The sequence below is a fragment of the Torulaspora globosa genome, chromosome 1 (assembly GCF_014133895.1).
Source record: "Torulaspora globosa chromosome 1, complete sequence".
In the NCBI taxonomy this organism is placed as follows: Eukaryota; Fungi; Ascomycota; class Saccharomycetes; order Saccharomycetales; family Saccharomycetaceae; genus Torulaspora; species Torulaspora globosa.
The window spans coordinates 1,101,102-1,114,028 of record NC_050727.1 but is presented as its reverse complement, the minus strand read 5'-3'; the positions used below and the strand labels follow the sequence as shown (position 1 = coordinate 1,114,028).

The 12,927-nt window shown below is 47.5% G+C and overlaps 6 protein-coding genes across 6 annotated transcripts; 3 read left to right on the top strand and 3 right to left on the bottom strand.

The window, feature by feature from the left end:
- Positions 1-99: 99 nt before the first annotated feature.
- On the bottom strand, positions 100-2,181 carry PKH3 (protein kinase PKH3; the record flags this gene model as incomplete). The annotated part of the gene is made up of 1 exon (XM_037281579.1): positions 100-2,181. The coding sequence occupies one exon, from the start codon at positions 2,179-2,181 to the stop codon at positions 100-102; it is 2,082 nt and encodes a 693-aa protein (XP_037137474.1).
- Positions 2,182-2,733: 552 nt separating this feature from the next.
- Positions 2,734-3,432, top strand: SOD2 (superoxide dismutase SOD2; the record flags this gene model as incomplete). The annotated part of the gene is made up of 1 exon (XM_037281578.1): positions 2,734-3,432. One exon carries the CDS (start codon positions 2,734-2,736, stop codon positions 3,430-3,432), a length of 699 nt encoding a protein of 232 aa, XP_037137473.1.
- A 122-nt stretch (positions 3,433-3,554) lies between these two features.
- Positions 3,555-4,703, top strand: RMT2 (protein-arginine N5-methyltransferase; the record flags this gene model as incomplete). Its single annotated transcript, XM_037281577.1, has 1 exon — positions 3,555-4,703. The coding sequence occupies one exon, from the start codon at positions 3,555-3,557 to the stop codon at positions 4,701-4,703; it is 1,149 nt and encodes a 382-aa protein (XP_037137472.1).
- Positions 4,704-4,987: 284 nt separating this feature from the next.
- Positions 4,988-6,580, top strand: ERG11 (sterol 14-demethylase; the record flags this gene model as incomplete). Its single annotated transcript, XM_037281576.1, has 1 exon — positions 4,988-6,580. One exon carries the CDS (start codon positions 4,988-4,990, stop codon positions 6,578-6,580), a length of 1,593 nt encoding a protein of 530 aa, XP_037137471.1.
- Positions 6,581-6,742: 162 nt separating this feature from the next.
- SPP41 (Spp41p) lies at positions 6,743-11,164 on the bottom strand (the record flags this gene model as incomplete). The annotated part of the gene is made up of 1 exon (XM_037281575.1): positions 6,743-11,164. The coding sequence occupies one exon, from the start codon at positions 11,162-11,164 to the stop codon at positions 6,743-6,745; it is 4,422 nt and encodes a 1,473-aa protein (XP_037137470.1).
- A 274-nt stretch (positions 11,165-11,438) lies between these two features.
- On the bottom strand, positions 11,439-12,926 carry STP1 (Stp1p; the record flags this gene model as incomplete). Its single annotated transcript, XM_037281574.1, has 1 exon — positions 11,439-12,926. The coding sequence occupies one exon, from the start codon at positions 12,924-12,926 to the stop codon at positions 11,439-11,441; it is 1,488 nt and encodes a 495-aa protein (XP_037137469.1).
- Between the last annotated feature and the right edge of the window lies 1 nt (position 12,927).

The following is a 12,927-nucleotide window of genomic DNA, read 5'->3' as shown; positions in this document are numbered from 1 at the left end:
TATGTCTGGCCATCCGCACAACGTGAAAAGGCGTTAAGATTCTAATACGTATACATATTATTTGCTTATATCAAGATAAAAGGGGAAGAAATAGCTTAACTACTCAAATGACTTCTTTTGTAAACTTTTAAATGCTGCGCTTGCACCGCTACTGGCGTCGTCCTTGGCGGTGCTGACCCTTAGCGAGTTTAGCACTTCATATCGACTACTACTTATGACCATGTTTTGCGGTGCAGCGTATTTCTTCATCGTTGGAGAATGGCCAAGGGTTGGTGAAGTTATTGGAGATCGTGTCACACTTGCTTTCCTTTGGGTTGAAGCTGAAGAACCAAACGCTGGTGAAGAGGCCACTCTTGGCGAACGAGCAACTCTCGGCTTGGCGGGCCTCTCAGAACCTGAGGGACGCGATGGTTGTGTTTGGCCGGCTTTCTTGCCTATGCTAACTTCCCTGAACTTGTCATTCAGTGCCTTTTGTTCTTCCATCAATTGCCTTGCTCGGAAGAAACATGCAACCCACTCTTCGTCGCTATTTTTACTAGTGCCTGGGGCCATAGAGGCAGGTCGATCTGGAATCGAAATAAACCATATTTTGACTTTATATTTCTCTAGGATTAAGAAGCCTGTACGCTCCTTTTCGTTGAAATCGAAATCGTACATCGATAAGTTGGGATCACCAATGTTGATTATATGCTTTGAGCTGCTATCTGATCTGTAGGATAGGGTGCCATCTTTGAAAAGGGTTAAGAAGCTTGGAGCTCGAGATTTTAGCTCCAATTCGTGTCGCAGAACCAGCTGTGTAATCAGTTCATTATCTACCTTGCTATAGGTTTTAAGTGACATGTCCGGTCCATCCAATCGGTACGGAATTTCGAAGATGTTCACGCATCCTTTTTTCAAGACTAAAGAATCTTGTGCCAAAATCTCATCGCCGATGCTATTATCTGGCATATCTATCGGCGATGCACTGCTGGGAGGCGTGGAAATTTTACCTTTAGTTGTACCGTTAGCATTACGAGTATTAACCCGCGGCAGCGACGGCGTTGGTTTTCCAAATGCTGGTGATGAAGCCCGGCTAGCTGCAACTGGTTGTGACGGTGGGGTAATTTCTGGCTGCACCAGGGAGTCGCTCACTGAAATTCCTAGCCTCTTCCTCCATTCCACAATGCTGCTTGTTGTGTTGGAAATCTTTGCTGGCTTTTTCTTCTTTTGCTTCGTGACAGGTATATTTCGCAGTGGAGTGTCGATAACATGCAACTGTCTGTTGCAGAGCACCATCTGGCGGTTGGGCCTTGAGACAGGCTGTTGAATTTGCCATATGCCCCTCCAAAGCAGCTCCTTGTTGTCCCAATCGACCGTCTCAAGCCATTTGTCCAGCTTTATCTCCGGCAGACTAGGTCGCGACGCTGGGTCTACCACAAGTATCCGCCTAGTGAGCCTTACAATCAACGGATTGACAGTCTTGGGGGTTGTACTGGGGTGGTTCCACGGATAATCCAAGGCCACCGTTTTTTCAAACGTCTGTAGCTCATTGTCGCCCCTGAAGGGCGGCTTCCCCTGTACAAATTGATAAATCATACAGCCCAATGCCCAGACATCTGACGAGAAATCGCACCGGTTCTGCAGCAGCAGCTCCGGGCACACGTATTCGGCGGTCCCGACAAACGAAGAGCACTCCGAACCGCCTGCCGTCGTAGCAGTGCCAAAATCCGTTATCATCAATCTTCCCTCGCTGCTCAGCAGCAGGTTCTCCGGCTTCAAGTCTCGGTGGATCACTCCCTGCGAATGAATAAACTCCACCGCGTCGATCAATTGACAGATGAAATGTCGAGCCCAAGCCTCGCTAAACGTCCCCATCCTATGCAACAGCGACAGCAGTTCGCCGCCAGCCGCATACTCCAGCACGAAGTAAAGATTCTTCTCGTCATGGAATGTAGAATGCAATTTCACTATGCCGGGATGTCTAGCTCTCTTGAGCAAACTCAGCGTGTTCTTCTCGATCGTCACATACTTCACTTTGCCCTCCTTGATGATATGCTGCTTCGAGCAAACCTTGATAGCGTATACCCGTCCCGCATCGCTCCTATCGATCGCCTTGAACACCGTTGAGTAAGAACCACGGCCCAGCTCCTGCTTAAACACAAAATCCTGCGGTGACCGTTTGCAAGTCGGTAGCGAGCACATCGATCATTACAAGCTGCCAAACTGAACCTCCAATTGGCCTCCTACGCTCCACAATTGCTCAACAATGGCCATCTTCGCAGAACTTCAAGGGTCAATCGGTATGCGTTACCAGAAACCGGTCGTTTCATACGTCATTTTTTTCACCTATATAAAATCGATGCTCAAGAAGCTTTCAACATGAAAGAACACGCTAACAGGCGACTGGCGCGTCCGCTGCTGGTTCCTAGCGCTCTACCGGGTCTAGAGACTGTGCAATGCTTCAGCTGTCTGAAATTCCGGCATCGGAACCGAGTTTTGTCGCCTCGTAGCACCTCTTGGCTTAAGCCGCACTGCGATCACCACTTTGCTGGACTCCAAGACGTCCAAGGGCACGTTCTTCTGGGCAGACGGTATGACTAGCTATCACAGCAAAGTGGTCGGGCAGCGTTACCCGGGTTGCGGTAATTAGAGTCCCTTAGGTGAAGTTCAGTATATAAAGGGGACTTGAGCAGCTTTATGGGTTCTATCGCAACAGCCACATAGCCAAAGCAGCTAGAAGGAATCGGAATCAGGATGTTTGCCAAGAATTGCGTCGGTACAGTGCGTAGGGCCGGTTTGGGGGCTTCCTTTATGGCGAGAAGAACCAAGGTGACGTTGCCCGAGCTGGACTGGGATTTCAACGCCTTGGAGCCCCACATCTCTGGTAAGATCAACGAATTGCATTACAGCAAGCACCACCAGACGTACGTGAACGGGTTTAACACCGCGGTGGAGCAGTTGGAGGACCTGTCGTCGCAATTGGCCAAGGAACCGTCGCCTTCGGTCGCCAGGAAGATCTTAGGCGTGCAGCAAAATTTGAAGTTCCACGGCGGTGGTTACACGAACCACTGTTTGTTCTGGAAGAACCTGGCTCCCGAGTCGCAGGGCGGCGGTGAGCCACCGAAGGGCGCGTTGGCCGAACAGATCGAGAGCCAGTTCGGCAGCTTGGACAACTTGATCAAGTTGACCAACACGAAGTTGGCCGGAATCCAGGGCTCCGGATGGGCGTTCCTGGTCAAGGACTTGGACAACGGCGGCAAGCTGGAGGTGGTTCAGAGGTACAACCAGGACACCGTTACTGGTTCGCTGATCCCAGTGCTAGCCATCGACGCCTGGGAACACGCTTACTACCTACAGTACGAAAACAGAAAGGCAGAGTATTTCGGCGCGATCTGGAACGTCGTCAACTGGAAGGAGGCTGCTCGCAGATTCGAGACCTGCGAGATCAAATAATCGACTCTTCTCTTCTCTCATTTATATTCTTTAGCCGTAATTTTCATTCACTATGTGTATACTTGGAAAAAGTGAAAAGTTGGCCATCTCATCGCACAAGAAGGCCGCACAGGACCCCCAGGATGTCTCAATTGCACCATCTATTGACGTTTCCGAGTAGGCCAGTCACTGGAGACTATGTTACGAGCGTGCGGAAGCTGCTGGCAAGCGGCATACCGGCCACTTACACGCTAGAGCAGGTCGCTGCTTTCGAGAAGAACGGCACAGATGAGATGAGCGAATCGGCCTCCAACACGACCCCGTTGCACATCCTGGCGAGGTCGCTGCCGCTCGACCTCTCAGAAGACGAGACCAGCGTCGTGCTGTCGCTGATGGACACTCTATTCGAGTACGGTGCCGGCTGGAACTTTATCGACTACGAGGACAAGACCGTTGGGGATCTTCTAGTGGAGAGAGGCCAGAAGAAGACCGGGGCTCTGTACCAGAGAGTGGTAGACGCAGGAGTAAGCGCGGAGCTTCTGCTGAGGAAGCTCAATGGCGGAGAGATCGAGTTCCTCGAAGACCCGCAACACGCAGAGGAGCAGCAGCAACAGGAAGCCGACAGCACCGCCGACAACCAACAGGTCTACCTCAGCACCAAGCTGGAGTACAATGAGAACGCGCTGGTCACCAGGGAAAACAGAGACGGCGTCATGATGGACTGGGAAACACACATCATGGAGCTCGCCGCCAACACAATCTGCCGCAAAGACGCCGCCGAGCTGACCGTGCTGAACATCGGCTTCGGCATGGGCATCATAGACAACTTCATAGCCTCCCACTCCCCGCACAAACACTACATCTGCGAGGCGCACCCCGACGTGCTCGCAAAGATGCGAGCCGACGGCTGGTACGACCGTCCCAACGTCGTCGTCCTCGAGGGCAGATGGCAGGACTCCCTAAACGCCCTCCTCGACCAGGGCTCGCTCTTCTTCGACGGAATATACTACGACACCTTCAGCGAACACTACCAAGACATGCTCGACCTCTACGACGTGGTCGTCGGTCTCCTGAAGCCAGATGGCGTCTTCTCCTTCTTCAATGGCCTCGGCGCCGATAGACCCCTCTGCTACGACGTCTACAACAAGATAGTGTCGCTCGACCTCCAAGACTACGGGCTACAGTGCCAGTATACGACCATCTCCGTTCCGACCGACCAGCAGTGGCACGCGGTCAAGCGGTCCTACTTCAACTGCGACTACTACTACCATCCTCAGATCCGGTTCCGCTAGCCTGCTGATCACCAGCTGCTAAAACCGATACGTCTCAGTCCTTTTACTAATATCTATCTCATCTCTCGTATAGATCCCTCTTCTATTATACTTTTTCTATATCTCGTTTAACCTATACGAGGAGTGTGCTATACGAAATGACGATAATTGCCTATACAGAAAAAAAAATCAGCCATCTCGAAGAGATTAGCATTACTGTTCAGTTCAATTCAGGATATATAAGGTGAGCAATTGCTTGGGCAAGGTAGGAGTAGTATCGTTGAGGGAGACAGGAAGCTAACAGGATGTCGGAGTCGCATTCTATTGTTGGAAAGGTTGTAGAATACGGTCAGGCAGCGGTTTGTCAGTTCTTGGCACTTCCAGTGACACAACAGATATCTATTGTGGTTGCAGCGCCATTTATCTATAATTTGGTATGGCAGTTTTTGTATTCGTTCCGCAGTGACCGTCCTCCATTGGTTTTCCACTGGATTCCATGGTTTGGTAGTTCGATTCCATATGGTACGAGACCGTACGAATTCTTTGCCGAGTGTCAGGCCAAGTATGGGGATATCTTTTCGTTTGTTCTACTGGGTAAGGTCATGACGGTGTATTTGGGGACCAAAGGCCATGAGTTTGTGTTCAACGCTAAGTTGGCAGACGTGTCAGCCGAGGCAGCCTACACGCATTTGACCACGCCAGTGTTTGGCAAAGGCGTGATCTATGACTGTCCAAACAGCCGTCTGATGGAGCAGAAGAAGTTTTGCAAGGGTGCTCTCTCCAAGGAGGCGTTCCAGTCATACGTGCCGCTGATGGTCGAGGAGGTTTACAAGTACTTTAGGACATCGAAGAACTTCTTGATGAACGAGAGAAGCGGGGGTAAAATCGACGTTATGGTGACTCAGCCTGAGATGACCATCTTCACGGCTTCTAGGACGCTGTTGGGTAAGGAGATGAGGGATAAGTTGGACACCGGATTTGCTTACTTGTACAACGACTTGGATAAGGGTTTTATTCCAATCAACTTCGTGTTCCCTAACTTGCCTTTGGCAGTGAACAAGAGGAGAGACCACGCTCAGAAGACTATCTCAGAGACATACATCTCGTTAATCAAGGAGAGACGCAAGAATAACGATATTCAGGACAGAGATTTGATCGACTCGTTGATGAAGAACTCTACTTACAAGGACGGGGTGAAGATGACTGACCAGGAGATCGCAAACCTGTTGATCGGTGTTCTGATGGGTGGTCAACACACGTCCGCTGCTACTTCCGCTTGGGCTTTATTGCATTTGGCTGAGAGACCAGATGTTCAACAGGAACTGTATGAAGAACAAATGCGTGTCCTAGATAACGGTAAGAAAGAACTGACTTATGAACTGTTGCAAGAAATGCCTTACTTGAACCAGATGATCAAGGAAACCTTGAGATTACACCACCCATTGCATTCCTTATTCCGTAAAGTTATGAGAGATATTCAAGTTCCAAATACTTCTTATGTTGTTCCAAAGAACTACCACGTTCTAGTCTCGCCAGGTTACTGTCATTTGCAGGACAAGTATTTCCCAAATGCGCACAGTTTCAACTTGCACCGGTGGGACAACGACGCGGCTTCTTCCTACTCTAGCGGTGAAGAGGTCGACTACGGTTTTGGTGCTATCTCAAAGGGCGTGTCTTCTCCTTACTTGCCTTTTGGCGGTGGCAGACACAGATGTATTGGTGAACACTTCGCATATTTGCAACTTGGTGTCTTGATGTCCATCTTTATCAGAACCATCAAATGGCAATTTCCAAAGGGTAAGACCGTTCCACAATCTGACTTCCAAAGTATGGTTACTTTGCCAGTCGGTCCGGCTGAAATTATGTGGGAAAAGAGGAACCCAGATCAGAAGATTTAATGAGGTCCCAAGCGTAGCACTTTCTCTATATTATTCGTCATGATAAACTAAATATGCTATTTTATTGTTGGGTATCCATGGGAGGATTTTTTCGGCTTGACATCACTCCTCAGTAAGCAGACGTGAATTTGATCATTAATGTTACAATTGATTATATATTGTCTATTTATCGTCTTGTGTGCTTACGTACTTCGGCCTCTTTACAAAAGGAACTGTTACCGGTAAATCGTCCGGATATGGTCTCTTTGTGCTACTTGGCTCCTCTAAAACCTCTTCGTTATCAGTATGAGGTTCCTGCCCATCATATGACACACGCTCATCGTAGGATGCTGCTTGGCTCTGTAAATTCAATTGTTTGGTCTGGTCAGTATGCTCCACGGCAATTTCCGCTGGAGTGCTCATGCTGCATTTTTTGTTTTGTCTCTGTTCTTGATATCCGGCTGCTTCCTCGTTAAGCTCTCGCTCCAGAATCCGAGCGACTTCAAGCTTATTTAAAGTCGTTGCGATCATGTTTAATACCTCATTATCACTTAAATTCGTGGAACCACCCGCTTTCTTATCAGGTGCGTTGTCATCCAAGTTGTAGTTCCCTTCCTGTTTCACTTCTCTCTCAGATAAACTCTTTGAAAGCTGATCGTCGTACCACTTTGTCTTCTCAATAGATTCGTGATCACCAAACTTAGCATTAGCACGCTTCCTTAATCTGGCACGCAGATCATTTTCCCAGTTTTTTTCAACATTAGCCTCTCTCCACTTTCTCTTACGTTCCTTGTTTATTTCTTTCTTCAATATGGTCATTTCTTCTTCGTTCAAGTATTCCTTTGTTCTCTTTAGAAGCATTGTTCTTCTCCCTTGCAGGTTCTTGAAGTTCGGAACATTGAAGGTATAAAGAAGCGCCGGTTGATCTGCTTTCTTACGCTCCTTCCTAACTTTAGGTGCGACTTTTTTACCGACCGACGGGCTCGGTGAGCTCTCGATCTTCGGTATCACTCGAAGATTGTTGGGAGGCACAAGACCATCCAAGTTTAACACAGGTGGAGGCCCTTTTCTTTGACGCTTAGGTCTCTCTTCACGTTCTTGTTGGTGGACATCCATTACTGGAATTAACTCTTCAATCGTTTCCGATATAATGTGACGAACATCATCTGTCAACTCAATTGGGTCATTCTTCGATTGTGTGAAGTGTTCTTTTACAAGATCATCCAAGACTTCATGGATTCTCTGCTCCTCGCCGCCACTGTCTTTATTAACTACATCTTTCAAAGATTGAAGTGAATCTTTCGTGACGCTAGAGCCACCAGTAACCGCTGCTTTGAGAGCTGTAAGTTGCTTGCTGCTCTGAGACAGCTTCCAGTTTCGTTCTGATAAGAGAAAGTTTATTTCTGAAGAGGTGATTAAACCATGGGTTTCAACAGGAGGCCGCTTATATTCCACATTTTGGCTCTCAGTCCTGTTATTAACGTCTTCCACGCCAGCGACGCTCTTACTAACGCATGAGGACAATTTGGACTGCTTGGTGCTTTCTCTGGCTTCCTTTATCTCAGCCTTCATGCCCTCCTCCGCTCGAATTTCGATTTTTCCCAAAATCTCACCTTGATCCTTGATCAGCTGCTTCCCGCCTTGATCTTCCTCTGAAGCCACTTCTTGACTGAAAAGCCGTTCCTTGTGCTCGCCAACTGAGCCTTTGATGGAGTCAGAAGGCAATTGAGTTGTTGTTGTAATGCCATCGGTTGCAACTGGGGTCCCGACATTATCTCTACTCTTCCAATCCCATGATGTTACTGAAGCAGTCTCAAGTCTCGAAGGTGTGATGTCAGCTGTTTCCTCGATTTTCACTATTGGAATTGGCAGAATACTCGTGGTTGCAGATTTGACCGAAGTATCTTCACTAGTATCAAGCTGCTTGATTTTCGACAGACGAAATATCGGTATTCTGGCAGCTTTCCTACTCTTTATCTCATTCCAATGGTCAAGATCGTTCTCAGTTTTTATGGCAGAATAGTTCCTAGCAGCTTGTCTTCTTGCTAAGCTCAAAGACTCTGCAATCGATTTCTTCGTATGTCTTATGATGGTCATCAAAAGCTTATTAGTTTCTTCAGGAGAAGCTCCAGAAGCAACTTTGGCCCTAGCTGCTGCTTTCAGAGTACTAATAATGGGGCGTAAGACGGCTGGAATAATTTTATTTCTGATGCCAGGAGAGAAAGATGGTCTTTCGGCTCTGCCGCTTATTTTTTGACGGCCGCTGGTAGAGAATGGAAAATCTCTGGGCTTTTCTTTCCTCTTTCTTCTTGCTAATGGCAAGGCATAAGGAACTTGAGTCGGTAAAGCCCAAGGTGGATGAAACGGAATCTTTTCCCTGCGAACGACCGTTTTACGCCTTGCATCGAACGCAAAAGATGTCATCTTTCTTGCCCTATCAATTCCTGCGCCCTCCTCCTCAGGCTCCAGCCTCTCCCAGCTGCTCGGAGCAATGGTCTCCGGTGGAGCAAGCTTCGAGAGTTCTGGTTGATACGATTGAAGTGGTATTTTCTTTAGGGTCTCGTCAATGCCGTTCAACTTGGTCTTCACGTCCGCCGGTATGCCATCTCTCGCAAAATTGAATAACGGAATCTTCTTCAAGGTTGAAAGCGGTATTTTTTTCAGTTTCTTTGACTTCTTCTTTCTTTCCTTCTTCACCCTCTTTGGCTTTTCGAGTTCCTCTGGCGGCATTGAAGCCCTCTTTTCCATTTCCTCCTGTGTCCACCTTCTGTAAGGCTTCTTCGGCTTACCGCTCTTCGTCAGTCTCAGATCAGAAGGATATGGGGGACCTCTTGCAACAATTTCTTCCAGCTCTTTTCTTTCAATCTCCAGCTGCTCTTTCGCTTGTTTCTTCTGCAGCTTCTTCTCTTCACGAGCTTTCTTACGCTCAGTCCTCAGTTGCAATCTCTCCGCCTTGCTTCTCGCAGCCGCCCGCTTTCGAGCTGCTGCTGCTGCCGCCGTGGCAGCTTGAGAGTACCTTTTCCGAAGAGCCTCCTCAGGTGATAAAGATGGTTTGGAACTGGTCTTTCTTTTTTGCATCACCTCTTCGTTCTCAGTTCCCGCACTAGCCTTGCTGCGAACTGCTTTAGATCTCTTAGAACTTGATTCAGAAGGGAAAGTTTTGGACAAGGATTTCTTTTTGAGAAGGGATGAGCTACCACTTAAAAGGTCCGACACAGAGAGATATCCTAATCCACGGTTGAATTCTTCCATAGCTGAACTATCAAAAGCTTCGTGACTCTGATCCTGAAATGCCATAGACATAGCCTTTTGCATGATTTGATTCAAATCAAATGTCTCCTCTTCCGGCTCGCTCTGCTTATCTTCGATGGTTTGCTCTACAGTAGGTGCAGCTGCATCTGGGCGTGTCTCTGGTGGAGGCAATTCATGCGCAAGAGCGGCAGAATCAGCCAATGAAGCATTGACCACATCATTAACCATTGCCGCCAACGCTTTGGAGAACTCATCTTCATCTGAACCTTTCTCATCCTTTTCTGCGGCTTTTCGCTGCTTTCTCTTCTTGTCCTTCTGCTTTTTCTTCTTCTTCTTCTTTTTCTTCGATTCTGTCGACGATACTTCACTTTTGGAGTAGTCTTCCGCTACCATGCTAGTGGCTAAGCCAGTTTCTAGATTAATCTTTCCGTAATCTGCATTTCTCGGACCCAAAATCGCCTTTGTCACTGATTTTTCATTGGAGCGAACTTTGGGAATCTGCGATGAAGTTGCACTTGTCTGAGAACCCAATAACTCACGTTCAAAAGCTCTCAGTGTAGCCTCCACTAGCGCTTGAGTCTCTGCATCGCCGATAACCTCTGGCTGTGGCTTTGGGCTTACTCCAGTATTTGCCTGCTCGTTACCTTGACGCATGAATCCCTTTATAACATCTTCGAAGTCCAGCAAATTATCCTCACCACCTTCCACCTCTTTTTCTTTATTGTGATGCTTTTTTTTCTTTGCTGAATTATGCTTGTCCTTGGCACGCTCTTTATCTTTGTTCTTCTTCTTCTTTGAACTCTTCTTGGGCCTTTCCTTTACCTCTTTCACATGCTCGTTAGCTTCCTTCTCCACATTATTGAGTTCGCTAAGAGACTCCAAGATAGCTTGTCGTAAGGTCTCGTCATCCTGGTCCAGCTGATCCTCAGTATGACTCTTTCCTGCTTCAGTCCCTTGCGAAACGCTTTGTTGAAGCATGTTAGCCCAGGGACGATCCTGCTGATGTTCTTCATTTTCCCGATCCATTCGTGAGGTATCCTCTCTCGGTACTCTATCTGCTTCTCCCTCCTCGTTCTGCTCTTCATGATCCATGCTTTGTATAGCGCTGGCAACTACAGCAGCTAGCGCATCGTCTCCTTCTCCGTCACCAAACTCAGGTAATTCCTCCCCCAGATGTTGTTGCTCGCTATCTTCACCTGTATGATCTGCATCCTGTTGATGATGGTCGAAACTCGTAACTACTTCGCCAGCATCCACATTCTCATCGACATGTTGTTCGCTAGCGTTGTGAGAACTGAGCAAGTTCCCGACAAGCTCATTGAAATTTATCTCATCAGCATGATCCTCCGACATACCTACCGGTGAAGACCCCCAGGATGAGATAGCCTAGCTTCTTCTACATGGTTCTAATTAGTAGTACCAGTTTATGCGATGACTTTTACTTAGATGTCCGTAAGATACCCGTTACCCGGCCTTGTTCATGGCGTCGTGAGATTGTGCTATATGCGTGTTAGGACTAACAGATTAGCTTCATTACATTAAAATGATATTTGAATTGAATAATAATGACCAGCAATATTTCCTAATGAACTCCGATTATCCTTCTACACCTAACCAACTGCCTGAATCAAAGATTAGAGCCAAACGCGCAATTGTAGAAATTCGTAAATTGTTCGTTGTCCCTGAGCATTTTTTGACCCAGGAAAACTGCATCCATTTCTGCTTCCAATAGATTGTTTATAGGGGATGGAACTTCTTGTTTCGTGTCCCTTCTGCTGTTCGAAAAATCTGCTATACATGTGCCGTTAGCGAGAGAGCATTGTTCCATGTCTAGTGGGATGCTGAAGGGATCATTGAAAATAACGGGCTGGATGCCTTTAGTGGCCAAAATTTGATCTTCGTGGGAGGATTGAGATGATGCTGAGGGTATTGGTTCTAGGGCATGATGGTCATGAGGCGACAACTTTATCGAAGAGGAAATTTCGTTGAGGGCGGTTTCATCATCCATGAAATCCGATACTGTAGACTCTAATGGAGTAAAGTCTTGCGCTGGACGTTGTGAAGAATCATCCTCGTTCTCTTTTCTCAGTTGTGGAGGACTCTTGTCCCTCGCTCGTCTCTTCGACTTTACACCAGAAAAGTTTGTCGAGCTCATCATTATCTTGTTATTACCGTATTTCGATAAAAGATCGCTTCTGTTGGTGTCCTGAGCGACTATTGCCATTGCCTCTAACGCGTCTTTGTTCAACAACACTTTGGGTTCTACAACGCTCTGGGCCGTGGAGATAAAACGAGAATGGCCCGTGGATACTTTGATCATCCTCAACTTCCCCGACTTCCTCTCACTCTTGATGTTCTTGAAATAGCCGTCTGGCAGGCCCTTGCATTCCCCGTTTTCAATATGTTGCTCGACCCATTTGTCAGTATTCTCGAAAAACTGGCCGCACTGACTGCAATGGCCCGAGGACTTGCTGCGATTCTGTGGTTTCACGCCCTTTGGATAAACAAAGTGTCTGGCTCTCAAATGCGTCTTGTATGTGTCTCTACGACTAAAGCCACCGGAATTATGACAACGTAGCTCCGACGGAGCTGATGCATTGAAGAAGGGACAGTGATATGCTTTTTGAATCGCGTGCTTCTTGATGTGACGGGTCAAGTAACCTCTAATTCTGAATTTTGCGTCACAGTAGTGACAAACAAAGATCTCCTTCTCTTCTTCAACCTCACTCCCGGAAGTCGCATCACTTGTCGGAGTCTTTGCTTTGTTACTCTCCGGTGTTATAGGAACCACCGCACTTGACCCTGTCATGTCCTCGGCAAGCTTGCAGCTCACTTTCCCATCGCTACCCACTGACACCGTCATTGGGTTCTCGGAACCCGTGATATCCAACGAACATGGTATAACCGAAGAATTTGTAAAAACTGACGTATCCAAATTATGCTTTTCGGGGAACAGACTCACTTTTTTAACGTCTTCCACATCATTTTCGTCTCCTAAACTCACTGGCTCGCTTACAACAACCGACTCCACCACTTGCTTGAATAACTGAACGATACGAGCAGTAAAATCCTTTACCGAAATGCTTCCAAAACTTAAGAACGAAATGCTGGGCATC